Source organism: Hydra vulgaris, chromosome 10 (genome assembly GCF_038396675.1).
Source record: "Hydra vulgaris chromosome 10, alternate assembly HydraT2T_AEP".
Classification (NCBI taxonomy): domain Eukaryota; kingdom Metazoa; phylum Cnidaria; class Hydrozoa; order Anthoathecata; family Hydridae; genus Hydra; species Hydra vulgaris.
The window spans coordinates 11,534,246-11,561,656 of NC_088929.1; the positions used below are offsets into that span (position 1 = coordinate 11,534,246).

The following is a 27,411-nucleotide window of genomic DNA, read 5'->3' on the forward strand; positions in this document are numbered from 1 at the left end:
TTCTCTTAATACAAATTTTATTTTATTTTATTTAATTAAATTATTATTTATATTAAGAGAACTCGTATTGTTTGATGTTTTCTTATTAATATATATATATATATATATATATATATATATATATATATATATATATATATATATATATATATATATATATATATATATATATATATATATATATATATACACGCAAAGTTTATTAAAATTCTTATTAAAAAGTTTAATACCTTGACGAGCAGTTCGGCCTTGAATTTGAACTTGTTCGCTCAACTCTTCTGAAAAAAATGTTTGTACAACATGTACACCACGGTTAGCAATTACGTTTTGATCATGGCATATAAAATCTGTACCACGTCCAAAAGCTCGAGTCAGAAATGTGATTTGTCCTGAAATGGTTGCTCTTTTGATTAGCATTTCTTTTTCTTTAGGTGATTCGGAGACTTCTTCTGTTATAATTTGGATGTTTTCTTTATTTAAAGTTAGTTTTTCTGAATTATAAAACTCCATCAGAGACGTTTTTGTATTAAAGAATACTAAAACAGGGCGTTTGATTTCTTTATTGCTAGTTTTTGTGGAATGCTCAATGTGTTCGTCGAGTTTTGCAAAATAATCATCATTATTTTCAATAAAAGTATCGGCTTCTTTGGCAAAATGAAGTTTGTTTTTTCCAAAAATAGACGGAATATAGGTAAAATTTTTAATTCCATAGCTTTCAATAATATTTTTTTCCGATTGAGATAGTGTTTTCAGTGTGCCACTTACTCCCATAATATAACGAAAACTATGTGGTATTTCAGCATACGAAAAGCTTCCGCACCTTATTCCAATACTGACAGCTTCGTTAAGACTTTCAGAACTGATGCGGCCTTCATCATGCTCAAAATAATATGAAAATAATGTTTTGTAACCATAAACTACATTGTATGATATGCCATCATGCTCTTTGTATGCCAGTTTATCATTTTTAACGATATAGTCGTGCTTAAGGTAAATAAAAACTAAAGATTAGAATTACACATAGTTTTTTAAATATATTAAAATTATAAAAATTGACGGATATTTTCAAAAATATTAGATTTATAAAATTTGACGGATATTTTCAAAAATTTTAAATTTATAAAATTTGACGGATATTTTCAAAAATTCTATGTTTAGTTTACGTCCGAAACGCCCTAAACCTTGTTGGAACCAAAATAATTTATTTGGTCAGCGTGAAACGTTCAAAAGACGTCTGAATTACATTCCAAATTGTGTCGTTTTATAATAAAACACAGATTAAACAAACATGTCAACTAAAATTAAATCTCGTTTTAAAATTATCGGTCAAAAATTATGGTTACCTTGTCGTAGATATTTTATTTGGTAGTAGTTAAATGCACGCGCCATTTTTTACTTTATCTCAAAATAACATTGAAAACATAAGAGGCTGTCCATTAATTACGTCAACAATTTTCCGGCATTCTTTACCTCCCCCCTCCTCCTTGTCAATAAGTTGTCAAACTTCTCTAGACAACCTAAAAAATTATGTCAAAATTTAATAACCCCCCTCCCCCCTCCTTTAAAAAAAAAAAATTCAAATGGAAAAAAAACAACAACCATATTTTGAATGGAATAGCATACAACTAAAACAAAAAAGAGTAAGCTATTTAGAGAACCATTTAAAATGACGTCATGCTTGCTCTGAAAAAAAAGTGAATAAGAGTAAAAGGTATAGAAAAAAAATTATAAACTTTTAACTTAAAAACAAATTTCCAGTTTATAACTACAAAAACTTACTCCGAACATAAAAAATAAAGATTAAGGTGTTTATAAAAATCTCTAAGCCTTATTTAAATTAGAACATATTTCAAAATAATGCAACACTTCAATGTGACAATCCTCCTCACTTTAACTTTATAACTAGTTCAATTTTACAGTAAAAGCCAATTATTTATAATAGAGTTTAGTAAAACAAAAAATGCATTTAACTAATTGTATAAACCAAGGGTCAGCAACCAATGAGTCAGAAGAGCCAAAAGTTATAATTTACAAAGTTTTAGCCTAATGCGCAAACAAAACAGATTTACGTAAGTACATGGTCTACATTATATTACTTAAACGTTATTATAAGGGGTCGGCAACCTGCAGCTTGCAAGCTTCGTGAGGCTTATTCGATGTCAAAATGTTACGAGTAATCATCTTGTGTGTGCAGGTCTTTTTAAAGCACAACACGGTTTTTACAAAGTAGGAGTATAAATTGCTTTGTTAAAATACTAAAGGTGTTGCGAGTATGTAACACAGGACTGCAAATGCTGACTAACTTTTTAAGTAACTAAATTTATGAAAAAAGGTAACATTGATGACGTAAACGTGTCTTGACCTCCCCCTGTCAACAAATGACAAAAAAAAATTCAGAAACCCCTCCCTCTAATTTTGTTGACAGTTTATGGACAGCCCCTAATAATAATAACTTACCGTTTCATTAAGAGTTTTTTGAAATTGGTTAGGTTGTAAGTTTTAGTTATTATTACTTTTTTAGATTATTTCTTAGATTTTTTCAACAAATTTGAATTATATTTAATTTTAGTATAGTTTAGAAGTTTTAGTAAACAATAAATTTAAAAAGTATATAGACTATGTTATTAATTTAATTCAAGCCTTGTTAAGAAGCATTACACTATTTGAGCATTACATACGCAAAAACATTAAAAGTTTTAAAGTTAAAGTTTTTTTTTTTTTTTTATAAATTATTTTTGTTCCATAGTATACATTTTCGTGATTACATAATAAAGATTCATTAAGATTGAATATACATATAAATATAAAAAATCACAAACATAAATAATAAACAAACTTCTGTAATACGAACTGTAAAAAGAACGTGGGAAACTTGCTGAAGACCAAAAGGTCTTATCATCAAGAACCGCTTTACATTGTCATACATATATATACACATATATAAAAATTTTTTAATTAATAAAAAAAATTTTACAAAATTTTAACGTTAAATTGATACATTATAATTGTATTAAAATGTAAGATAACAATTATACAAACATATATCGTTACTTTTTCTTTATATTACCACGTTTATTGCTAACGCAATGTTTGAAAAATGTATTTAAGTATATTAAAAAATAAGAGTTTATATAAGAAGCTAGCAGTGAACAAATTTAGAAAAAATCATTGAGTAAATTTTTATGCTTTAAAATACTCTTTTTAATAGTTTTTTTAAAGCCATTTTTGTTTTCAAAGTCAATAATATTTTGATTAAGTAATAAAAACTTATTCCAGACATGAGGTGCACGATAAGTACTTTAAATTGCTCAAGCTTAGTTTTGCATGAAAGCTCTAAAAGGGTACTATTTGTGCGCAACAGGTATTTATACTCTGGATTTTGTTTTGAAGGAGTTGTTGCATATTGCTATTATACATAAGACTTACAACATTATATATATTTAGTTCAAACAATGTTAGTAAAGACATCTGTTCAAAAAGTAGCTTTGTGTGTTTTTTGTTATTTTTAAAATTAATTACCCGTATAGCATGCTTTTGTTTAGATAGAGAGGTTCTAGTTTGCTTTTATAGGTACTACCTCATTCTGTATTACTTTAATTTAAATAACTTTGAAGAAAACTATAGTAGATTTGTTTGAGTAGCGGCTTTTTCAATAAATGGCGTAATCGGTTTATTACTCTGATACTTTTAGATATTTTACTACCTAAATAGGCAATATATTTATACCAAATCAGATTTTCGTCAATAAAAACACCTAAAAATTTAGCAACATTATCCCTACTTAAATAAAGAAAACTTCGTTTTACTTGAGTTAATAGAAAGTTTATTTCCTCTAAACCATCCAGAAATTTTTTCTGATTCTTGATTCAATTCTACGCACAGTTCGTTTATAATTTTTCCGGAGATAAAAAGTTGCTATCATCAGCAAACATAGTTGAAATTCAATTCAAAACTTTTAATCTATGTTAACGATAGAGATCGTTAACATAGATTAAAAAAAGCCAAGGCCCAGGTATTGAACCCTGAGGAACACCACACTTTAATATAGAAGGATTAGAGAGTTTATCATCTCCATAATATGTAGATTGCACACGTTTATCTAAGTAGCTTTCTATCCATTTGTTCGTTCTACCCCTTTTGCCATATATGTTAAGCTTTGATAATAATATTTTGTGGTCGACTGGATCAAAAGCCTTAGAGAGATCAATGAATACTCCTAATGTAACTTCTCTGTTTGTTAAAGAGTTTTTTATTTCATCAACTAGGTGAAGGATTGGGTGTTCAGTTGATGTATATTTTTGAAAACCGAATTGCTTGGAGTAAATAAAATCATTTTCTTTAAAAAAGTTTATACTCAATTGTGTATAGTTCTCTCAAGTATCTTAGAGAATATAGAAAATATTGATATTGGTTAATTACTATGTTGCTATAAATATTGTTGATTCCGGTTGCTTTGTTTCTTTTTAGGCTTTTAAAAGCATTATCAAGTTCTAACATGGTTAGTTTTTTGTTATTCAATTCATTTTTATTACGATCTAAATATTTATCAAAAGATTTATTTACACTAGGAATTTGGGATGCAAGTTTAAATCCTATATTATCAAAGAAGTTGTTAAACTCATTTGCAATGACGTTTCCATCATCAATTGTTTTGTGGTTGATTTTCATAGATTTAGGAAAGCACGGTTTGTTAATTTTTGGTTTAACAATAATTTCATTTAATAATTGCCATGTTTTCCTAGAATCTGTTTGGCACTTTTCATGTAGTTTATTATAATAACTAGCTTTAGCGGTTTTTTTAATTTTCTCAAAGAGACTTGCATAATTCTTGTATTCCGATTTTGTTTTATTGCATTTTTTTTTAAGGTACTTTATATATAATCGTTGTTGCCGCTTTGATGATTTTTTAAGACCTTTACTCAACCAAGGTGAATTTATGTCTTTAAATTTAATTGTTTTTACTACTTTGGGGAAGTGCTTATCATAAAGAAATAAAAAATATCTATAAACGTATTATACATTAAATTGGTATCATTTGAGGATTCTAAATCTGACCAGTCAATATTGGCCAACTCACTTTTAAAGTTAACTTGGCCATCTAAAGAAAAATGCCGCCTTGTGATTGTTTTTTTTTATTTGTTTTAATTTTATTTGAGGAATTTAATGAAATAAACATCGGAAAGTGATCCGATATAGATGTTTTAATTACTCCTTTCTTTAAGGAGATTTCAAATAAAGAATTTGTTAGTATATTATCTATTAGTGTCGTCAAATTTTTTGTAATTCGCGTTGGTTTATTTATTAGAGGAATTACATCAAATCGAAATAAATTATTGTATAAACTTTGTGTTTCTTTATTATTTTTATAATTTAGAGCATTAAGATTAAAATCTCATTGGATAAATAAACTTTTTTTTCTTGGAAGCTTTTAAAAATAATGTTTTGAAGATGATTTGAGAATATATCTGTTGATGTTTGTAGCGGTTTGTAACAGCATGATATTAAGGTATTTTCAGAGTCATTGTTAGTGATTTCAATAGAAACAAATTCCCTGTCGTAATCAAATATACATAGGTCGTTTCGTAATTTATACCGCAAACTATTTTTGATGTAAATTACATCTCCCCCGCCCCTTTTTTTCGATTTCCTCAGCAAATGCACTCCTTCATAGTTGTTTAATTGAAAAAGCGCGCTTTCGTTAAATTCGTTATTAGTTAACCATGTTTCGCTTAAACAAATAATCTTAAAAATAAAATTTTATTTTAAAGTTTTAAAAATTTGCTTTAGCATTTCTAATATTAAGCTGAAGAAGAGAAACGCTCTCATAAGGTTTAACATCTTTTAAATACTTATTTATTTCATCTGGAAACATGTGAGGTGTTTCCAGATGAAATAAATGATATGTTTTTTCCCTTTATCTTTGAGGCATTTCTTAAAATTTCCTCCTTATCTTTAAAGTCCAATAATTTCAGAACAATTGTTCTGTTATCTCTTACGCCTTTTTTACCAGCTCTATGTGCTCTTTCAATTTTTACATTTTCTACACCCAAGTACTCATTAAATATTTCTTTTACTTTTTGCTCGCTTTCCAGCCAGGTTTCATTATCATCTTCTTTAACTCCGTCAAATCTTAGATTTTTCCTCCTTGATTTCATCGAATCCTCGATTTCTCTTAGCTTACTGTTAATTTTTTTAGATTGTGTTGTGTTATTTATTTTTTTAGATCAGTGTTGTATCATTATGGTTAGATTTATTTTTTAAGAAAATATCTAACGCTTTTTTTATTTTATTTTTTAATAAGTTCCTCATGAAAATTTAGACTAATCTTTATTTCTTCAACTTCTAATTCTAAAGAATACTTTATGCGGAAAACGTCAAGCTTGTAATAAACGTTTGTGAAATATTTTTTTAATTAGATAAAAAAATAAGTAGATAAATAAACTTTTTTCTATTTTCCGTTTTTTTAAAAAAAAAATTTTCTAATTTATTTTATAAAATTTAAATTAAACTTAATATTAAATATAATTAAGTATAAATTTATTTTATTGAATTTAATTAAAATTCTTTTAAAAATTTTAAACCGTTTGACAACTTTTTTTTCGACTAAAATTTTCTACGTTAAAGCAAAAAAAAAAAAAAAAGTTGTAAATTTAATTCAAGTTACTTTTGAAAAGTTCGTAATTACATTTTACTTTATTTCACATTTCAGTTTTCAAATTGCTTTTTAACATAAGTTTTTTAAATATTATTAACTAGTTTATAAGTAGTATGCGAAGATTTTGTTAAAAATGTTAAAAAAAAGGTTGATTGTTTTTTGACTATTTAACCAAAAAATTATATTATATATTATATGTACTTCATTAAATCGTTTTTTGTAAAAGTTGTTTTGAATAATTAAAAAAAACAAACAAAAAACAAACAAACAAACATTTATTGAAAGAACCATTTTATATTTAGCCTTTCTGTTCTGTTCTTCATATCCGGAATCTGTATTATTTAGGCTAATCAAATTGTATTATCTTGGAAAAAAAAAATTTGCATCAATGCATGTGAAAACCTTTGCAACATGTATAATAATTACCCAGTGGACACAGACATCAATCAGACGTCTTACGGACGTCTTACCTAGGACGCAACGTCTTAGACCAAATTAGGACCTCCTAAAGAAGTCCAGTAAAGACGTCTTTATTAGGATGTCCTAGTGACGTCTACATTAAGACGATACCAATACTTCCAAATTTAGACGTCCTATTGACGTCTCTAAGACCTACTTTAGACGTCCTAATGACCTTAGAAATAAGACGTCTTCAAAAAAATTTAAATACATGAATTTATATATAAACTTAGCGCATAAAAAATTATGCACTAACTCTGTTAATTGAAAGTGTCTGCTTGTTTAGGTTGATCATTTTGATAGTATTAATTTTGGTTGGTTATTTATACTTTAAAGATATTTTCCAATTTTCTATATTTTATACTCCATAATCTATAATATATACAATTTTCATTTATATAATATATATATATATATATATATATATATATATATATATATATATATATATATATATATATATATATATATATATATGTATATATATATATATATATATATATATATATATATATATATATATATATGCATGTTGATAAATGTTATATACCGTTGGGAACAAAACTCTCAAAGAAAAAAAACATATATCGGATTATGTATATTTTACGTCAGATGCTTCAATTTTTTATAATGGTTTAATATTTTTGAATAATAAGGCTGATGATTGCCAAAAAACATGAAACTTTAAGTTTCATTATAAAGTTTTATTTTTTTTATTGAAATGAAAATTATTATTATTGTTATTATATATACAAGGTTAAGCATGACACTTTTGCACTTGAGATTTTTTTGTATTATTAAGTTTAACTTGACCTTTTTCCAACCTTAAATAGAAATTACTATGCTTTATATGACTTTTTTTTTTTTTTTTTTTTTTTTAGTATTGTATTTGCCGATTGAAAATAATTTACACTCGTAATTTATAAAAACAAATATTTACATGACTGGGGCTTGAAGAAGACAAAATTCATCTTATCATTAAGCCCCCCCTAAAAAAATGCATATTCATCAAATAAAATGTTTTAACAAAATGCAAAAAATAAAATATATAACGTTTAAAATATTTAGTAATTCAAAGAGTATTTATATTTAAGAACTGATTAGTAAAATAAGATGATATATAAGTATTAATATTACAAAAAGAATTTACAACAACTCTTTTTAATAAAAATTGAAATTATAAAATTTTACAATATTTTTAGTAATTAGTATTTCAAATAATAAAACTTAAAAAAATCGTTTGTAAATTCAAAACTTATAAGATAAGAAATACATTTACAATAGCAGACTATTGTTTAGAATATTAAATATAATATTAAAGAGTAATTAGTAGGTTAATTTTTGTTTTTGTTTGCTAGTTTAAAAAGCTTTTTAGAAGAACTTTAATTCATTTTCATGTATCATCAGTAATTGCTTAAGTTTTGTTTTAAACTGGTTTAAAGAATAATTAGATTTCAGCTCATTATTTAATATTGTATTCCACAGCTTAGGACCTCGGTTAGCAATTGAGAATTTGGTTGCTGAATAATGTGTTTTGGATTGAATGTAATTGTTTTTTGAAAATCTGGTAGGGTATATGTGGTTTATTTTTTCAAAAAGTGAATTAAATAACATTGGTGATATTTTTTTATCAAGTTTAAACATGAAGATAAGAATATGGTAAAGGTTTAGTTTATATACATTTAGAATATTAAGTTTATTAAATAATGTTTGAGTGTGAGAGAAACGGTCTACGTTTGTAATTATCCTTATAGCCTGTTTTTGTTTACTAAACAGTTTTTTTACTTTTGTTGCGTTTGTGCTGCACCAAGCAACGTTTGCATAATTTAAGTAGCAATGAATTAAAGAAAAATATAAGTTTTTTAAACAAGATAGATTTAAAAACTGCTTGGCTTTATACAAAACACCTATATTTTTTGATATTTTATTTTCAATTAGACCTATGTGATCCCTCCAGGTTAAATTTTCATCCAGAACCACACCTAAAAATTTTATTGATTGCTCTCTTTTTAATAATGCGTTATCAATAAAAAGATCAGGAAGTTTTAATGGAATATCTTGTTTTTTATGAAGACGATGGAACAAAGTGTATTTGGATTTATTGATGTTCAAAGATAGTTTGTTTGATTTGAACCATTGGGTTAATTTTTCAAGTTCTTTGTTTACTGTTTGAAATAATTTACTGATATCTTTACTAGAATAAAACAAGTTTGTATCATCTGCAAACAAAATTAAGCTTAAAATGTTAGAAAATTTATATAAGTCGTTAATATAAACGAGAAATAAAAGTGGTTCTAAAATTGATCCTTGAGGAACACCACAGGTGATTGACTTATATTCCGTTTTTCCGCTATCATATGAAATAAACTGCATATGAAATAAATAAGACTTCATTTATATATTTTACTTTTCAGAGTTTCAGAGAAAAGTTATGCTCCGACTTGCTGAAATAAAAAACATGTTGCTAGATAGAACTGCACAGTTCTCTAATGATCCAGAAGAAAGTTTTAACGTAAAAGTTCAGATGAACTTAATGTTTTGAAAGGAATAATTGTAAATTTATATATCCAATACATCACTTTTGTATGCATAAGTTTAGTTTTTATAGTTTATCTGTTATATATTATTACAATATTTTTTTTAAATTGTCATCAACATTTCCAATATTTCTTCCGCATTGTTTCTTTTTAGGTAAAACAGTTATCATTAATTAGCGGGAAAAATCCAGTTAAAACAATTAAAAATATTTTGCTAACGTAAGTAATTTGCATAAGTTTGAATTTTAATATTTATGTTTGATAGAATGACATTTATCATCTTTTTTATATATATGGACTGACAAAGACACTATTTTGTCAGAATACAGCATAAAGAAGAAAAAAAAGTTTAAAAAGTTGACAAATCAATGTATCGCTATCAATGGTATTCTCATTAGCTTATTATTGTGTTTGATTTACTTTTAAAATTAAAAAAGATGTTTTGATAAAAAAAAAAATTTTTTTTCCAATTCTTTGGCTATGGAGTATGACACGTGTTCAAGTATATTTTATTTTATGATATTATTGAACTATGTTTTTTTTTGTTTTTATTAGATGCAGCTTTAAAGTCAAATAAAAAACCAAAATGGATCCCATGCAACTTATTGGGAGAGTAATTAGGCATTCTTCTGACCGATTAAAGAGAATATCCACTCGTATCAATATCGATTAATGATGGCCTAATTAACTATAATCAACTGTTGTATTTTTTATTTATTTAGCATTTTTCAGTAAGTTTCTTTTATTTTTAATATACTATCGATAATACTCTACAGAATATAAAAGTTTTTAATTTGGCAAGTGTAACTTTGTTTGGAAAATTTTTCTAAGGTTTTTTCTAAAATTTTGATATATTTAAAATAAATTAATAATTTATTTTAAATATATCAAACTACACTTTGTTTACTTTGACTTTTCTATATCATTGACTTGTATATCATTACATTTTTATATAACTTTTAAAAAAATGTCTAGGTAAACTTAGGACGTCTCTAGAACGTCTTAATAAGATATCCTTAAGTCTTTCACATGAGACCAGCCAGAAACGTCCAAAGGACAACTGAAAAGACATCTTTAGGACGTCTAAAAAAACGTCTTAGGGACATTTTGAATAGACGTCCTCAAGCCTTTGATTTAAGACCAACTAAGGACGTCTTATGGATGAAGAATGAGACCTCTTATGAACGTCATTAGGACGTCAAAATGCCCGCTCGGAAGCACCAAGCATTGGCTTTTTATAACTTTTTTTTTTAATCTAGTTTTTTTTTCTGACTGTAAGAATTGTTTCACGGTACAAGGTATGACTTTTGCATACATTAATACATTTTAATGCTTTGATCTCCTCACTGGAAATCATAAAAATAGTATATTTTAATTATATGAATAATTAAATATTATTATAAAAAGAGTATGTTTTGCAAAACAAATATCAAATTATATTAATATAATTATTAAAGAGTGAATTGTTTTAATGAAAACATTCGTTATTTTTTAGAGAGCATTGCACTTGATAATAATTTACTTTTTAAATGTAAAGAAAGTTATTTATGAAGTAAACTTACGCAAATATAATATTTAAAAAACATAACGCTTACTTTACAGAGTAAAATAAAACTGCATCATTACAACAAATTACTTTTACGAGTAAAAGTAACTAATTAGCAATAACAGCTTACATTTTAGTAATTTGAAAAAAATTGTTATTTACTTTTACAAATAAAAGTAAATTTTTCTTTGAAATTTTCACTTTACTTTGTAAGTAAATAAAATGTAAATCATACTATTAACTTTCTAAAAGAACAGTCATTTCATGTTGATTTAATATAAATTTTGAGATAGGTATCGTATTCAAATCCATTGCCTGTTTGAGGGCACTTCTGGGTAATACTCTGATGTATGTGGGCAGTGTTTGTGGTGGCGCATCAGGAAAGGATTTTTTTTTTTCATATATCTTAACGGGTAGTTCTATTACAATTAGAGGAAAATATAGTCAACATGCGGGTATACCAGTAGTGTAGAGACGGGCTTCCTTCCGCATAAGTGCGAATAGGGGCTGCGAAACAATCATTCATTTTTTATTTCTTTTTTTTGTTGAGCAGAAATAGGTTAGTGGCCATAATGAAACTTTGGCGGAAGGATGGAGGAAGGGGAGGGGTAAAAGGGACATAATTTCTAAGCTATGGGTAATTCATGCATGTATAAACCTTGACTAAGCCACTGTTTGTTAGAGCGCGCTTTTTCTCCAGTTTTTTTCTTTGTATTTGTCTTTTCAATCAAATATTTTGTTATGGTAATATGATACAGTATAATATTTTGGGTATCCGCAAGGACATCTATTGCTAAAACAGTTTTCAAAAAATTATAAATCATTTAAACTATCTGATATAATTTTTATGATTAAAGGATTGTTTATCAGATATAATCTTTTGTTACGTTTTATCAAATATAATCTATTTGAAAAAAGATGGAAAGGAAAGCTGTTCAATCTTTTACTATAAGTTGTGGGCACCATAACAACCTCCTTTTTGTTGCGTTGGTGTTCAACCCGCACAAGGAAGATTAGAAATACAAAATCTTATTCAATTAAAATAGTGCTTCAGAATAAACTTGTGTTTTTTTCAAACGTCCCGAATTCTTGTGATTGATTTTTCAATACCTTTCAGACTAGATAGAGCTCTGAAACTTGCAGCATTTGTGAAAATTTAATAAAAGTTTATCTTAAAATTGTTTTCAGAATCAACTAGAGAACTCCACTAATTTAAATTTCTTTTATTTTTTTTTAATTTTACTTGATCTTTCAGACATTACTTTGATTTTACTTTATCTCGACAGTATTTGTGTAATCCCGATGAACATGCTTGTTAAACTTGTTTCCTGGGCAAGAAGTGTCGTAGCCTTATTTTTTTCTCTAATATTTTGTTTTTCTTTAAAGTTGGAGTTTATAACTTTTTAAAGATAAAGATTTTTTACAAAAAGACATTTTTATGATTTATTTGTTCAAGTATTGATTATTTTGTCGGGAGGAAATAGGTTAGTGGCCCTGATAAAAACTTACCGCAAAAGAGCCGGGCATATTTGTAGCTATGCTGCTGCTTTTTGCTTCTTTTATTCAGCGTGGTTGTTGTCAAGGCCGTTCCAAAGAGATCTCTCATGTGGCAAAGGGGTGTGTATGTGTTTTTTGCTAACTAGAGACACACACACAAAATAAAAAGGCCCTTGATATTTGACATTTGCCAATTATACTTCAAAATTTGCCAACTGAAATGATAAATGTTCAAATGTGCTTACTCAAATGCATAAATAACAGCTTGGGGGAGGGAAATACCCTTTCAACCCCGTTCGGGTCGACCCTGGTCAGCCCTAGTCGAAACAACCACTCTAAAAAAGATGTAATTTTTTTTTTGTTTACTTATTAATAGCTATTCATAAAACTGTTGTTTGGAATGAACTAATTTCAATAAATCTATTCCAGACAACAATTGAAGGGCTTATTGTGAAACAATGACAAGCCACACTTTTTTTAAAAATGAGTTATTATCATTTTTATAATCATAAATAGTATGCACAATTTTTATTTATTTTTTTGTCTAATATATAATATCCATAAGTATTTTCATGATGTATAAATTTGAGAGAATAATAGGTAAGCACTGATTTTATAGATTTAAATAAAACTTAAAAGTCATTTTTCTCAAATATTTGTTTTTATGGCTTGTCATTGTTTCACAATAAGCCCTTCAATAATTCCTGTATTATTCTATTATCTAACAATTATTCCAGTTAGTCATTTCCAGAAATAACTTTCGTTTTGGTTAGATTAGTTTATAACAACAACCACACTGAATATAAGAAGCCAAAATACAAAACTTAGAATAAAATTGCAAAATGCAGAACCATTTCGAAAACAAAAACGATAAACCAGACAGTCTTTTAAAAAAAACTGTTAAAAAACTGATGTAAATAACATCAAGATTAATTAAATAAAATTAAAGTTAAAAAAGTAAAAGTAATTATCTTAATAAAAATTTATAACTTTTCATAAACACAACAACCGCTTATTTTAATTTATTTAATATAGCAAATTTAGTATGATGGTTTAAAAAATGATGGTTTAAAGTTTAAAATTATTTGGTCGATTCTTTTTATTTCAGTAAACCTTAGTTACTTTTTTTACTTCATATTTTCAAAAATTTAAAGTAAAAAAGTTAACAAAAGTGCAAATCACAATATTTAAACAACCAGATTCCAATCACATATTTAAAATCAGGTCCTTTTTTTTTTTTGAGAATTTAACTTTATGTAACGACATGGAGCAAACTCCAAACATTTATATATACATGTTTATGTAAAGCTTGTCAAAAGTATTGCGATAATCGGAGTTAATAAACCCATAAAATGCTAACTTACCTTTCATGCCACTAGTGTGAGAGTGATGAGTTTATAACATTTATATATACATTTTTTTAGCATTTTAAACTAAATTTAAGTTCATTAACAAGTCTCTAATGTCACGCAATAATCTCTTAGTGTTCAAAAACTTAAACATATAAATTTTGAGCAACCTCCCCAATTATTTAGGGGATTTAAAATATTATCTTTAATTAAGTATAAATTCGTCTGACAATCAAATTCTGTTCCTCATTCAAAAGTTCGGAGCGAAAGTTAATTTAAATCTTCTTTAGTGAATAAGTAATCAAACGACGCAGACTTAATATTTGTAGAAGAATAACGAAGAAAACTAAGTTTTTATAAGTGACTTTAGTCTACAAGATCATTTATATTTTTCAAACAATATTATAATATTGTTCAAATTATTCTTATTTTTATTATTATTATTTTGATAATTATCAAAGAAACTTTTTTTTCAAATTTAATTTCGTCACTGATTTTTTTAATTTTATTCATTGGTTGATTTTTTTTTTTTAATTTTAAATTTTTCTAAATTTGTCGTTACAAATTATTACTATTCTTTTGTATAATATACGAATGGCGGGGGCAAAAAGAAGACAAAAAAAGTCTCATTGCCAAGCCCCCAAATATCCGTACATAAATAAGTCTTTAAAAACTTGTCATTAAAAATTGATGATCATATGTTTTTCTGAGGCTTGAGTTTATTAAGGTTATTTTAGTCGACATTTATAGTTATGTATTTTTCGGGAATATATCAAAAAAATTAATATATATCTAGCTAAAATACCAAGTTCTTCTGCTTTAGTATGTTATATTTATCCAAAGCTTTCGACACAGTAAATCATGAAATTCTTTTGAAAAAATTAGAGAACTATGGTGTTAAAAATCAAAGTTTACTTTGGTTTAAATCATACTTAACTAACAGAAAGCAATTTGTACTTAAAGAAACAAAAGACTCAAAAAACAACTTAATAACTTGTGGAGTACCCCAAGGTTCTATTTTGGGACCATTATTGTTCTTACTTTATATAAATGACTTATATTTATCATCAAAAGTATTAAATACTATTTTATTTGCAGATGACACTAATTTGTTTTATTCTCACAAAGATGTTACTGTTCTTTTTAAAATATTTAACGAAGAATTAGATAAGATCAACGAGTGGTTTATAAGTAACCGACTATCATTAAATGTAGAGAAATCAAAATTTATCCTATTCCATAAACCTAGTAAAGCCGAGAATATTCCTCTTAAACTACCCAATCTTTTAATCAATAATAAAATAATTAATAGGGAATTGACTACAAACTTTCTGGGAGTGCTCTTAGATGAAAAATTGTCATGGAAATTTCATACTAAATATATTGAAGGTAAGATCTCAAAAAATATTGCCATGTTATACCGAACAAAACCTTTTCTTAATAACGAGTCTTTAAAAAATTTATATTTTTCGTTTATACACAGTTATCTTTCATACTGTAACATTTCCTGGGGTAGCACTAATCACACTAAACTCAAAAAAATTTATAGTAAACAAAAATATGCTTGCAGGATAGTATTTGGGGCAAATAGAAAAACACAATGCGAACCTCTCTTACGTCAGCTTGGAGCTTTAAATATTTATAAGCTTAATATTCATCAAGTAATGTTATTTATGTTTAAAGCAAAACTTGGGTTTTCTCCAGTAACATTTTAATCCTACTTTAATGAAATCTCCCATAAATATCCAACCAAATTTTCAGTGAATAACTTTGTGGTTCCCATAAACCTTCTTAAATTAAGTTCGTACCAAATTCAATATCGGGGACCTTTAGTTTGGAAAAAATTTCTTCCAATCTTTAGTAAAAAACAAAACTTCGTTTTAAACTGTACTTTGCAAAGTTTTATGGATGATTCAAAACGGTATTTACTGAACATGGAATTCGATATATTAGATTTCAAATACCTTTTTTGAAAACAATTTAAAGGTTTGGACTGAGTCGCTTGAAATTAAATTAAATCTTTATCACTTTCTTTAGCTTTTATTAAAATGGTTTCTAACCATTAGTATAAAAGATAACGAAAATAAAATTGTCTTTTTCGTTCATATTTTTGATGATATTAAATAATCAGCCCAAATACTTATGTTTACATATATTGCTTTTTTTTTTTTTTTTTTTTTTTAAATTAAACAACGCATTTTTTTTTTTGTGTTTTTATAACTTTCATGATTTTCTGTCGTTTTTACTTTTTTATTTTTGAAATTATTCTGCTGGAAGATTGTTAGCAACAAATTATTTTATTACTGAAGTATTTGATTTGTTTTTGTATTTATACTGTCTTTTTGTCTTTTATCATTTATTGTGCATGTAAACTTTTGTGTGACGGGGCTCGGTGATAAGACAACCTGTCTTCTTCTTGCTTCTTGCTGTCTTCTTCGGCCAGGATTTTTTTTTATTGTAATTTCTTTTTTGTAATATTTATCAACGGCAAAATAAATAAAAAATAAAAAAAAAAAAAAAAAAAAAAAAATATTTAGAAAAAAAGAAACATTTTTCTAAAATAACATACTAAAACAGAAAAGATATTGCATAAATAAAAGAAATTTTGAATAATCTTATTTTTTTAACATATAAATAAAATGGTTTAAAAAAGTATTTTCCATGAAAGTATAAATTAAACAAAATACAAGATTTAATTTTAAATTGATTTAAATACAAGTATTGAGTGGTATTATACCACGTTAAAAGCAATATAAAACGGTATCATAATTTGAAAATGCGGCTATTCCTTTTACACCAAACCGGTTAGAATTGCTTACTCAACAAAATTTTTAACTAATAGTATTATTAATAGTTACGTACAAATGAGGTCTTTTGATGTGTTGTTAAAAACCATATTAAACTCATTTAAAGACTTTATGATAACCAATAATATAATGATTTCTACTTGCGTAAATTTTGAGATGTGATGCTAACATAATTATGGAACACTAATGATTTTGGTTAATAAACATATGGTAAATAAAACATACTAAAGTGCCAAACTTAAGTATGTTCTTGTTTATATCACATTAGAATGTTTAGAAAAATATTGAAACAACCACCTTATTCGGTTTGGGTGTAAATTTATATAATCATAACCTTTGAATTTTGAATTTTAAAACCTGTTGACTTAAGTTTAGTGTAAGAAAATGAAAAATAAAAGTTATTAGTTTGCTGCCCTCACATTTGGGGTAGGGATGGTAAATGTTTTAGGGTATTTTTTTTTACCAGCTCTAATCACCACCAGTTTTATTTCTTAACCTACGTACAAATCATTGCTTTGCTACAGCTCGGGTTATACGCATATTACACAGTGACGTAGCAAAATTGTTTTGGTCAGTAGACATACGTGTCTATTAAAAAAACTTTTCGAAAAAAAAAGATAAATTCTTTAAATATATCTTAGTACTTTTAAACCTTGCTTGAGTTGCTTGTGGGTCCGTAAGTTTTGCTTATACTGGCCTTGCAGTAGCTAGGCCGCTGATACTATACACAGATAAAGATATTTACGTGAAAAGTTCTAAATTTTTCATGCCCATATAAAAGTACCGTAGTTGTTTAAATCAAGACTTTTCGAGTCAAAGGATATTCTTGAGCAGGTGGACTTTTTTCGTATCAAAGTGGCAAAAAATCTTTACAAAATTTAAGCGTCCTCTTAAAAAGTTCGGGCTTCTTAATTTTCAGGGTATAGTGTTATAGCCCCCATAATTCAGAACAGGTTTTAACTTTCTCTCCAAAGTTTTTAAATAACAAATACATTTACGCAAAAAACTTGTAAAAAAAACAAACAATTATGCCAATTACTTTCTTTTCAAATAAACTACCCTTTCTGAGTCTCCCATGGGTATATGCGCCTTCTTCTAACTGCCTTGTTTCAGCTTTGCCTAAATTCAGACCTTTTGAATGGTTCGCCAGAGAGAGAATATTTTTGAGACGGTTTGATTCAGAGAATGGTTATAATAGCAAAAACTATCGAGAGGGTTTTAACCAGAGGCAGAAACCCATTTCAACATTTTCAAACTTTACAGGTAAGAAATACTTAAAACCGAGCAAATCAAATGTTGCTGTAAACTAAATGTTAGTGACTAAAAGTTTTATTTTTTTGCAATACTTTTGTATAAGATCCCGTCCAAGTTATTGTAAAGTATAACACGGTGCATAGGAACATACTCTAAGACCTTGCAACACATCCCCAGAGATTTTATTTTTGATTATCATTAGAAAACATTTCCTCATTCAAAAAATGTAAACGACAACTTTTTTTAGTGGGGGCCTGGGGAGAAAACACACATTTTAGGGCAGTGCCGAGGAATTTTGTTGTTCAAGATAGGTAGCTAATAAGCATGGGGCATACTCAAATTTTTAGTATGTTGATACTGGTAGCAAATGAGGATGACTTGCAAAAATTTAAGGTAATTGAAGCTAAACCAACCCCGCCCCGATCCCTAACTGCCCCCTTCCTAGAACTACGTCTCCTTTAATCGTAAATTTTTTTTTTGTTCTATCATAAAGTAGATCTAAATTCATCGACAGATTTCAAATTTCATCAAAAAATCTCTTTTCGTTTAAGATTTATAACAATGCAAAGCCTAAAATTATCCCCTGAAATAACCTTAAATGGTCTCAACTTTTAAACGAAAAATTTTTTTTGATGTAATTTGAAATCTGTCGATGAACTTTGATCTAGTTTAATATAAAACAAGCAAAAAGTTGAAAAGTGTTTTTTGGAACCATACCCTAGGGGGGATTTGGGGAATCTTCTCGAACACCACAAAATCATGCCCATGCCCCATATTTAGATTTTCAGAAATATTTGTGATAGATTTATCAATTTTATTTTTTAAAGTTTTTAAAAATTTTTGTTTAACATTAAAATTTACAGACGGATAAGTAATTTTTATTACTTTCTATTTACATTTTTATTGAAATAAAAACAAAGCAAAGCAACCTTTAATTATTAACAATTAGTAAAAGTTAGCAGTTGCTAATTGTTAACAGTTGCATAATAACTCTTTGCACGCGTTGATATACGAACTGAAAGCATGTTTTTAGCCATTATATTGACTTGTGTTTATAGGCATTATATTGACATTTGATTGATATAACCGATATATCATGCCAATATTATCAATCCATATCAGAAGTTTTTATTTGAAGCATTCGTTTAAAATGCCTAAACATGCAAAAGAACATAGTGATTTTGTAAAAAATTTTTGCATTTGCTGCTTCAGGAAAGGCACGGATTTAAGACCAATAAATAACCCTGAAACAACTTGTTTAAATCTAAATAAAAAGAAAAATGACTACTCAAACCTTATCAAAACTATATTCTGAAAAGATTATTCCGCGGATAATCCTGACCTTCCTACCATGCTTTGCTCAAAATGTAGAAAAAAGCTTGCAGGGACTGATCCTTACTTCATTATGCGGCCGTGTTATGAAGGTAATTATAACTATATTGATGTTTAATTTACTTCATTTAAAATTTAGTTTCGCTATTTTAGTTATTATAGTTGTCATACAAGTGCTATAAAATTTAGACCTGATTACCAGAGTTATTAGAGGAAAAAAATGTGAATGTTTTATTTGTGAAAATGGGCGCAAATCAAAAATGGAAAAAATATTGGCCCCAATGGTTGATTGTGTTTCGGGAAAGCTTGTTTATCAAGGCGCTGAAGATGTTTCAAATAAACCTGCAGAAAGACTAGTTTGTCAACATTGTTATGCCCAAGTGGGACAGGGAATTCCACATCCCTGTACGAAATTAGAAAGACAAAAGAATTTGACTGCCATTGTAAAATCAACATCCCCAACAACGGAAAACAAAGGAAAAGTTCTGTCCAGCTCTATCAAAGATTTCAGCACAAATGACTCAGAGAACACCTTAGTTTTGAAAACCTTTGGTCCGAAGCAACTCACTGTCTCTTTCGGAAAGACTAAGGTTAAGAAACCTTTCTTTTCTTTAGATAAATTGAACAAACTTCAATTAAAACTACATTCCAGGTAAATTTTTATTGCTTAAAAATACTTTTAAAAATAAATTTATTATGAGTTTAAAGCCAATTTTTGTAATAACTTTATTATGATTTATAAGTAATCGCAACATGATTGAAGTTGCACGATTTCTGAGAAGTGAGGCAGGACGAAAAAGTGTGGAACCCGGTTTCAATATTAAACTGATTGAGAACAACGAAATAATTGGAGATTTATTCAATTGTGATAAACTCCCATTGCTATTAAAAATAAAAGAAAGCGAAGAGGTAAGTAAACTATTTCCAAAAAAATTATTTTATAGCTAGATTGCAATTTGTATTATTCATTTTGATTTTTTATGAATGTATAGTTGGTAGAAAAAGATACTCCTATTGTGTATTGCAATGACATTGAAGAACTCGTAGCTATGGTACTTCATCACAGAAGTCAAGAAACAAATGATGTTGATATCAAATTAGGTGTAGATGGAGGGCAGGGATTCCTAAAAGTTACACTGTCAATAACCCTAAAACCAGAGTTAAAAAAATAATAAAATTCCAGAGAAACTGAGCAAGAGTGACGGATATGCGTGCAAAGATTTTAAAGATTCAAGCGTCCACAAAACTATTATATTGGCCATTTTGCCTTCATTAAACGAAAAATACCATAACTTGCGGTTAATATTGGATAAGCTAAACATTTCATCCTTAGATTACACAGTATCTGAAGATCTAAAGATTTTGCTTCAAATGGTTCTTAGGGCTACAATTCCTTTGAAGGTACACATAATTGAGCAACATGTTATTGAATTTATCAACATGAAAGGTGGAGTCTTTGGTATGATAAATAACTTTTAAATTTCATTAAAAACAATTAATAATCTTAGTAATTAAATACTCTATTTCAACAGTTGAATCGTAAAATTTGCATAATTTACGACGAATATTTATTAAATAAACTTGCATTTCTTATGTACTTCTACTGTTCTATAGGCTTAGGTTACTGGACTGAACAAGCTCTCGAATCCATTCATCAGGATTTCAATCAGTTTTGGCGAATGAGAAAAGTTGGAGAGCACAGCCCAAACTATATAGAGGCGCTGAAAAACGCGGTTGTTGTTTACAACTACAAGCACTTTTAAAGTAGCTTTCTATTTGCAGGAATGTAGTTTGTAAAAAGTAAAGTGTTAAATCTCCTATGAACAAACGTTTAGTATGACTTTGAAATGTAAAATATCAATCATAATGTAACCATAAAAATCAGAGTTTTTTTTTTTACTGTAATAAATAATTGTAGCAAACCCATCTCGACCCCTTATAGCCCTCCCCAGGGTATGGTTCCAAAATACACTTTTCAACTTTTTGCTTGTTTTATATTAAACTAGATCAAAGTTCATCAACAGATTTCAAATTACATCAAAAAAAATTTTTCGTTTAAAAGTTGAGACCATTTAAGGTTATTTCAGGGGATAATTTTAGGCTTTGCATTGTTATAAATCTTAAACGAAAAGAGATTTTTTGATGAAATTTGAAATCTGTCGATGAATTTTGATCTACTTTATGATAGAACAAAAAAAAAATTTACGATTAAAGGAGACGTAGTTCTAGGAAGGGGGCAGTTAGGGATCGGGGCGGGGTTGGTTTAGCTTCAATTACCTTAAATTTTTGCAAGTCATCCTCATTTGCTACCAGTATCAACATACTAAAAATTTGAGTATGCCCCATGCTTATTAGCTACCTATCTTGAACAACAAAATTCCTCGGCACTGCCCTAAAATGTGTGTTTTCTCCCCAGGCCCCCACTAAAAAAAGTTGTCGTTTACATTTTTTGAATGAGGAAATGTTTTCTAATGATAATCAAAAATAAAATCTCTGGGGATGTGTTGCAAGTTCATAGAGTATGTTCCTATGCACCGTGTTTTTTTTTTATTTTACTTATATAATTTTACTTATATAAATTTACTTATATAAGTAAATTTAATTACTTACTTTATATAAATTACTTTTAATTTACTTTACAAATTATATAAATATTTAACCTTAAGCAACTAAAATTTTATTTTATATAATATGGTTTTACTAAAGATTTGTTACTTTTAAAATAAAAAGTTCCTACATAAAAAATATTATCTTACTTGTAAATTTAATTTACATTTGCTAGCATATTACTTTTATGTAATTTACTTTCACATACAAGTTACTTTTTAATATAATTTTTTTTAATTCGTTACTTTGATTGGTAAATGTAAATTACAGCTTTAGGAACTTTTATATAATGTAATGTAATATTTAAAAGTAATTAACATTTAAATGTAAAAGTAAACAGCTTTTTTATGTGACTTACTTTTACATGTAAAAGTAAATTACTTCTTGGTGTAATCTTCTTTTACATAACTTACTTTTGAAAGTAAAAAAATCTTATATGATAAAGTGAGTGTCGTGTCAAAAAAATTATTTACTTAAACGGAAATGTAAATTTACATAAAACGTTTAAAATTACTCATGTAATTTACTTTTTGGTAAAATTAACTCGTGAATGTAAAAAAAAAGTAAGTAAGAGAGCCATCCCTAATCAGAGCGCCTAACAAGAATAGAATAAACAATCTTAGACAATCAAATTGATTCTGATTTTGACTAACATTGTAATATCAACTAGTATATTATCTATCAAAGATATATTTTATATTTATTAATATTTTGCATATCAACTAATATCGACTAAAATATCTTCAACATTTGACCAGAATAAGAAAGGGGAAGATTGTATATATATATATATATATATATATATATATATATATATATATATATATATATATATATATATATATATATATATATATATATATATATATATATATATATATATATATATATATATATATATATATATATATATATATATATATATTTAAAACATAAAGCATAAAACAACAGATGCAACAAGCCTAGTTTTTTCTTTGTAATATTTTGACCTGTTTTTGCACAGATCGTCAACAGACATAAATCGTAATACAAAAAACCGTTACAAATATTACCTAAAAACGTCAAAGAAAATAATAAAAAGAAGCCATAAATGATGCATAACAACGTAAATATAAAATTAGCAAACATTATTTAATCCTGATTTTTTGGATAATTCTTTTTAAAAAAAGCTCTCCAACTGTTTGTAGAAATTTTAACGCCATGGTCACGGTTGAGAAGTATCGGAGCGTGTTTTAATTCCTGGTATGTTGAGGCGTGATTAGTTTCAAGTGGTTCTCTAACTTTACGTTCATCGAACTCTGCTTTTATTGCTAGAGTTTTCGGATTTTACCAATCAAACATACCATTACATTCTTAACTGTGTTCGGTTGCACGAAATGCTTCCCATTTAGCTTTTAAATAATTTTTTTGATGTTGAATGCGTTTAGTTAAAACTTTCTATTTTGTTTCGCCAATGTATATACTACCACAAGAGCATGTGAGTTTGTAGACACCGGGATGCATGTTTTGAAACCCTATACAGGCTCAGAATAGGCAGATATAGGAGCAATCTGATTCGCTGATTTTGAAAGAGAGACAAGTGCGCTTTTGTCAAAAAATATAATTAAAATTAAAACAAGCAAATAATTTTTAAAGTAATCAACTAAGATTATCAATACAAGTTTTGGGTTAATAATTTTATTTTAGTTCTCTTCAGAGCATTAAAAAGGTTTCAAAATCTATTTGTACAAGATAATTTTCACTTGTAAAAATTTCAAAGTTTCAAGAAAGCGATGAGGATTTTATCTGTTTTATGTGTTAATGTAAACTCGAGCCAGAAATATAAATGTATTTCTCGTAAAATGTTATGTCCTTCGTTTTGATCATACTCGAATACAAAGTTTATATGTAGTTAATATGCAGTTGTATGAGACTACTCGTGGAGTACTTTTGCATACAAAGATTATATGCAGTTTTACCAGATTACTGGTGAAGAATTTTATTTATAATTTGATTTATATGGTAATCATAAAGATTAAAAAATTGGACTTTTCAAAAAAAGTAAATTATATGTTCCGTGTAATATATGAACTCTAAGGAGATTTTATTTTCATCTTTTGTTTCAAATTTAGTTTTAAGGAGACTGATAAATTTTTTTTATTACATAACTCTTATAAAACTTCGTCCTTAAACCATTAAGCACTTTTTCAAGGTTTAGAAAAACTTTGGCAGGCTGCATTAACTTATATATAAAAAATGACAATAGGATATAAAAGAGCAAAGTCAATTGTAATGCTATGTGTTTTTGTTATTATAAAATGTATTTTGTATGTATAAACTGTTAAAGTATTCAACGTAAATTTGCATGTGTGCAATTTTTCTTTTTTCTACCCTTGGTTCTCCATTAAGATGTGGTATGTTAAGAGTTTCTCCGTCAGGTAATAAGTTTACTATATCAAAAAAAATTTGTATAAGCTAAATTGTAAATATGGAAAGATTTCTAAATGTGTTTCTCGTCAAATGAAATGTCCCTGGTCGAAGAGACATACCTAATACAAAGTTTATATGTTGTTGTACCAGACTACTAGTAAAGTACTTAAAGTATGGAAATGTAAATTTTAAGCTGGAGCAGAGGTTGTTCTAATCTCGTTACTATATTTTTATACCAACTTGTTTATTATAAAGAGTTAAGCATTTAAGTTTTTATTAAAGGAAAATTTTTACACCTGTTATGGAACAAAAAAGCCAGTTCTATAAGAACTAGCTTTTTTGTTCCATGTAATGTAAAACTTTATAACCTAAATTTTGAAAAGTGTGATTAGGAGTACATCAAAATTTTTCATTACTTAACTCTAATAAAACATCATCCTTTAAACACTTTGTGAATATTAAAAAATATTTTGCAGGATATTTTAACTAATATTAAGTATTATAATAGGATGACAATTGGATTTAATAATCTGTTTGAAATTTTAACAAAAGAAGTAGTATTTATTTGTTTTTTTACTGAACAGTTATTTTGTACAGTTACATATAAGCTTTGGTATTACAAGCTAGGAAAAAATATCAAATATTTTTATATCATTATACAAGAGGTATTTACAAAAACCCAAAATTACATAATGAAGTTTTTCATAAAAATTGGAAATACAGAATACATTTTTTTTTAATTTGTTTTTCTTTCAGGAATATCTAATGTAAAATAAATTGATAGCCTAAAAACATAAAATTTATCAAAACTTGTTGCTTTATATAATATTATTTACCATTAGTTGTTATTAGAGGGTAAACATTTTTTTACCAATTATAGAATACAATAACCAATTTTTTGTTCCGGTTAACAGCTATATATCAACAAACATGTGTTTTATATGAATTAAAACTATATCATGAATTTGTATGTTTTAAATTTTTTCTTGTTTCTACCTTTTGACAAGTTTTTTATAAAGGTGCGATAAGTTAAGATTTATTCTTTTTGGTAATCAATTCACTATAACAAAACACACTTGCGGACATCACAAGGTCATAGACTTTTCCTTATAGTGGAATCTTGCATGACTGTCATCTACATTACCTTTTGTAAGTCTTTAGCAAAAATTGACCAACTTCAGCAATAATAAGAGCTTTTGTTTCCAAATACGAAAAAAAAGCCTTAGCAACTACGAGCATTAAGGACAATCCTATTAAACCATATAAACGTGAAGGGACGCAGTCAGAAGGGTACATTTGAAAATAAGTCTTATTATCTAACTTTTTTTGTTTTCGTAATTTGCATAATAATTTCTAGAATTTAGTCATAAGAGTTTGAGTCGGGTCATAGTTGATAGTAACTGAGTGTTTGATTTTCTCCTAATTTATTAAATGCATACACCTTATTTATAAGTACAAATCCTGTTCCTTTATTAAATGGATTACCCATTAATTTTTTTCGCCAAAATATGTAAAGAAAGTCTTTGTTCTTTCGTTAAATTATCGGTATATTGGTTTTATATTTTTAATAAGATTTTTACTTACGTTTTGTCGAATCTTTTCTGCATCGGATTTTTTATTATCTTTTTCTAAACGTAAAGCAAAAGACTCGATTGGTGTTAAAATTACTATATATGGTAACTTTTTAAACGACCGTGCAAAATTTGGTCCAGGAGATTTGTTGTGGGGGTGTCTAACTGAGTTTGCGATAAATTTAAAATTTCAGATTTAACTGTATTTTTATTCAACCCGTTCAATTGTTTTTGTTTATTGTAATTCATTTTCTAAAGTTTTTCAAATTTTGCATTAAAATGTTTCTTTTTAATTTTGTAATGATGTTTTTTCGATTTTTCAGTAACATTTTCAAAAACTTATAATGATTTGGTATCAAAATTTTCTCTAAAATATAACAAATTTTTTTTAAAACATTCTTATTTGTAGAAAATTTATATTTTGCTTCATTTCGGGCGTGTGTAATAACTTTCTTTGATATTCTTTAGAAATAATTTAAAATATAAAGCATAAAATAACAGCTGCGTACAAATAATTTTTTTTTTTTTGTAACATTTTGACATGTTTTTGCACAGATCGTCATCAGACATAAAATATAATACAAAAAACCGTTGCAAATATTACATAAAAACGTCAAAGAGGACATTAAAAAGAGGCCATAAATGATACATAGCAATGTAAATTAAGTTAAAAAATATTATTTAATTCCGTTTTTTGTATAATTTTTTAAAAAAAGGTCTCCAACTGTTTGTAGAAATTTTAACGCCATTGTCACGGTTGAGAAGTATCGGAGCGTGTTTTATTTCCTGGTATGTTGAGGCGTAATTAATTTCAAGTGATTCTCTTGCTTTACGTTCATCGAATTTTGATTTTATTGCTACAGTTTTCGAATTGAACCAATCAAACATACTATTACATTCTCTATCGTGTGGTATATATATATATATATATATATATATATATATATATATATATATATATATATATATATATATATATATATATATATATATATATATATATATATATATATATATATATATATATATGTCTGTATACATATATATACCTATAGTATCACTAACGGGGACAGGTTTTACAAAACAGCGAACACTTACGGGGCAATTTTGTGTACCCGTTTATTTTTTGTTCCCGAAAGCATCGTCTTTTTTGTAAAAAAATATCCCTGTAAACAACTTTTATAAGAACGTGTGGTTTGGGTCAGCTTCAAGTTTAGTCTTAGGTAGGGTTACAGCAAGGTCTAAATATGGTATTATTACTGTAAATAGTCGCATTTGTAAATAGGTGAAAATAAAAATGAAATATAATATATAATAAATAAATAAAAATAGCAAAATAAATATAAAAATCATTTTTTTATAATAAAAAGGTAGATTTAAATAAGTAT

General features: G+C 26.9%; 1 protein-coding gene across 1 annotated transcript in view; it reads right to left on the minus strand.

The window, feature by feature from the left end:
* Positions 1-27,411, minus strand: part of LOC136085791 (uncharacterized) — a 103,630-nt gene that overhangs the window by 10,790 nt on the left and 65,429 nt on the right. Inside the window, exon 8 of the mRNA XM_065807258.1 lies at positions 231-984. Within this exon, the coding sequence (XP_065663330.1) occupies positions 231-984 (754 nt within the window). The remainder of the gene's footprint in view (positions 1-230; positions 985-27,411) is intronic.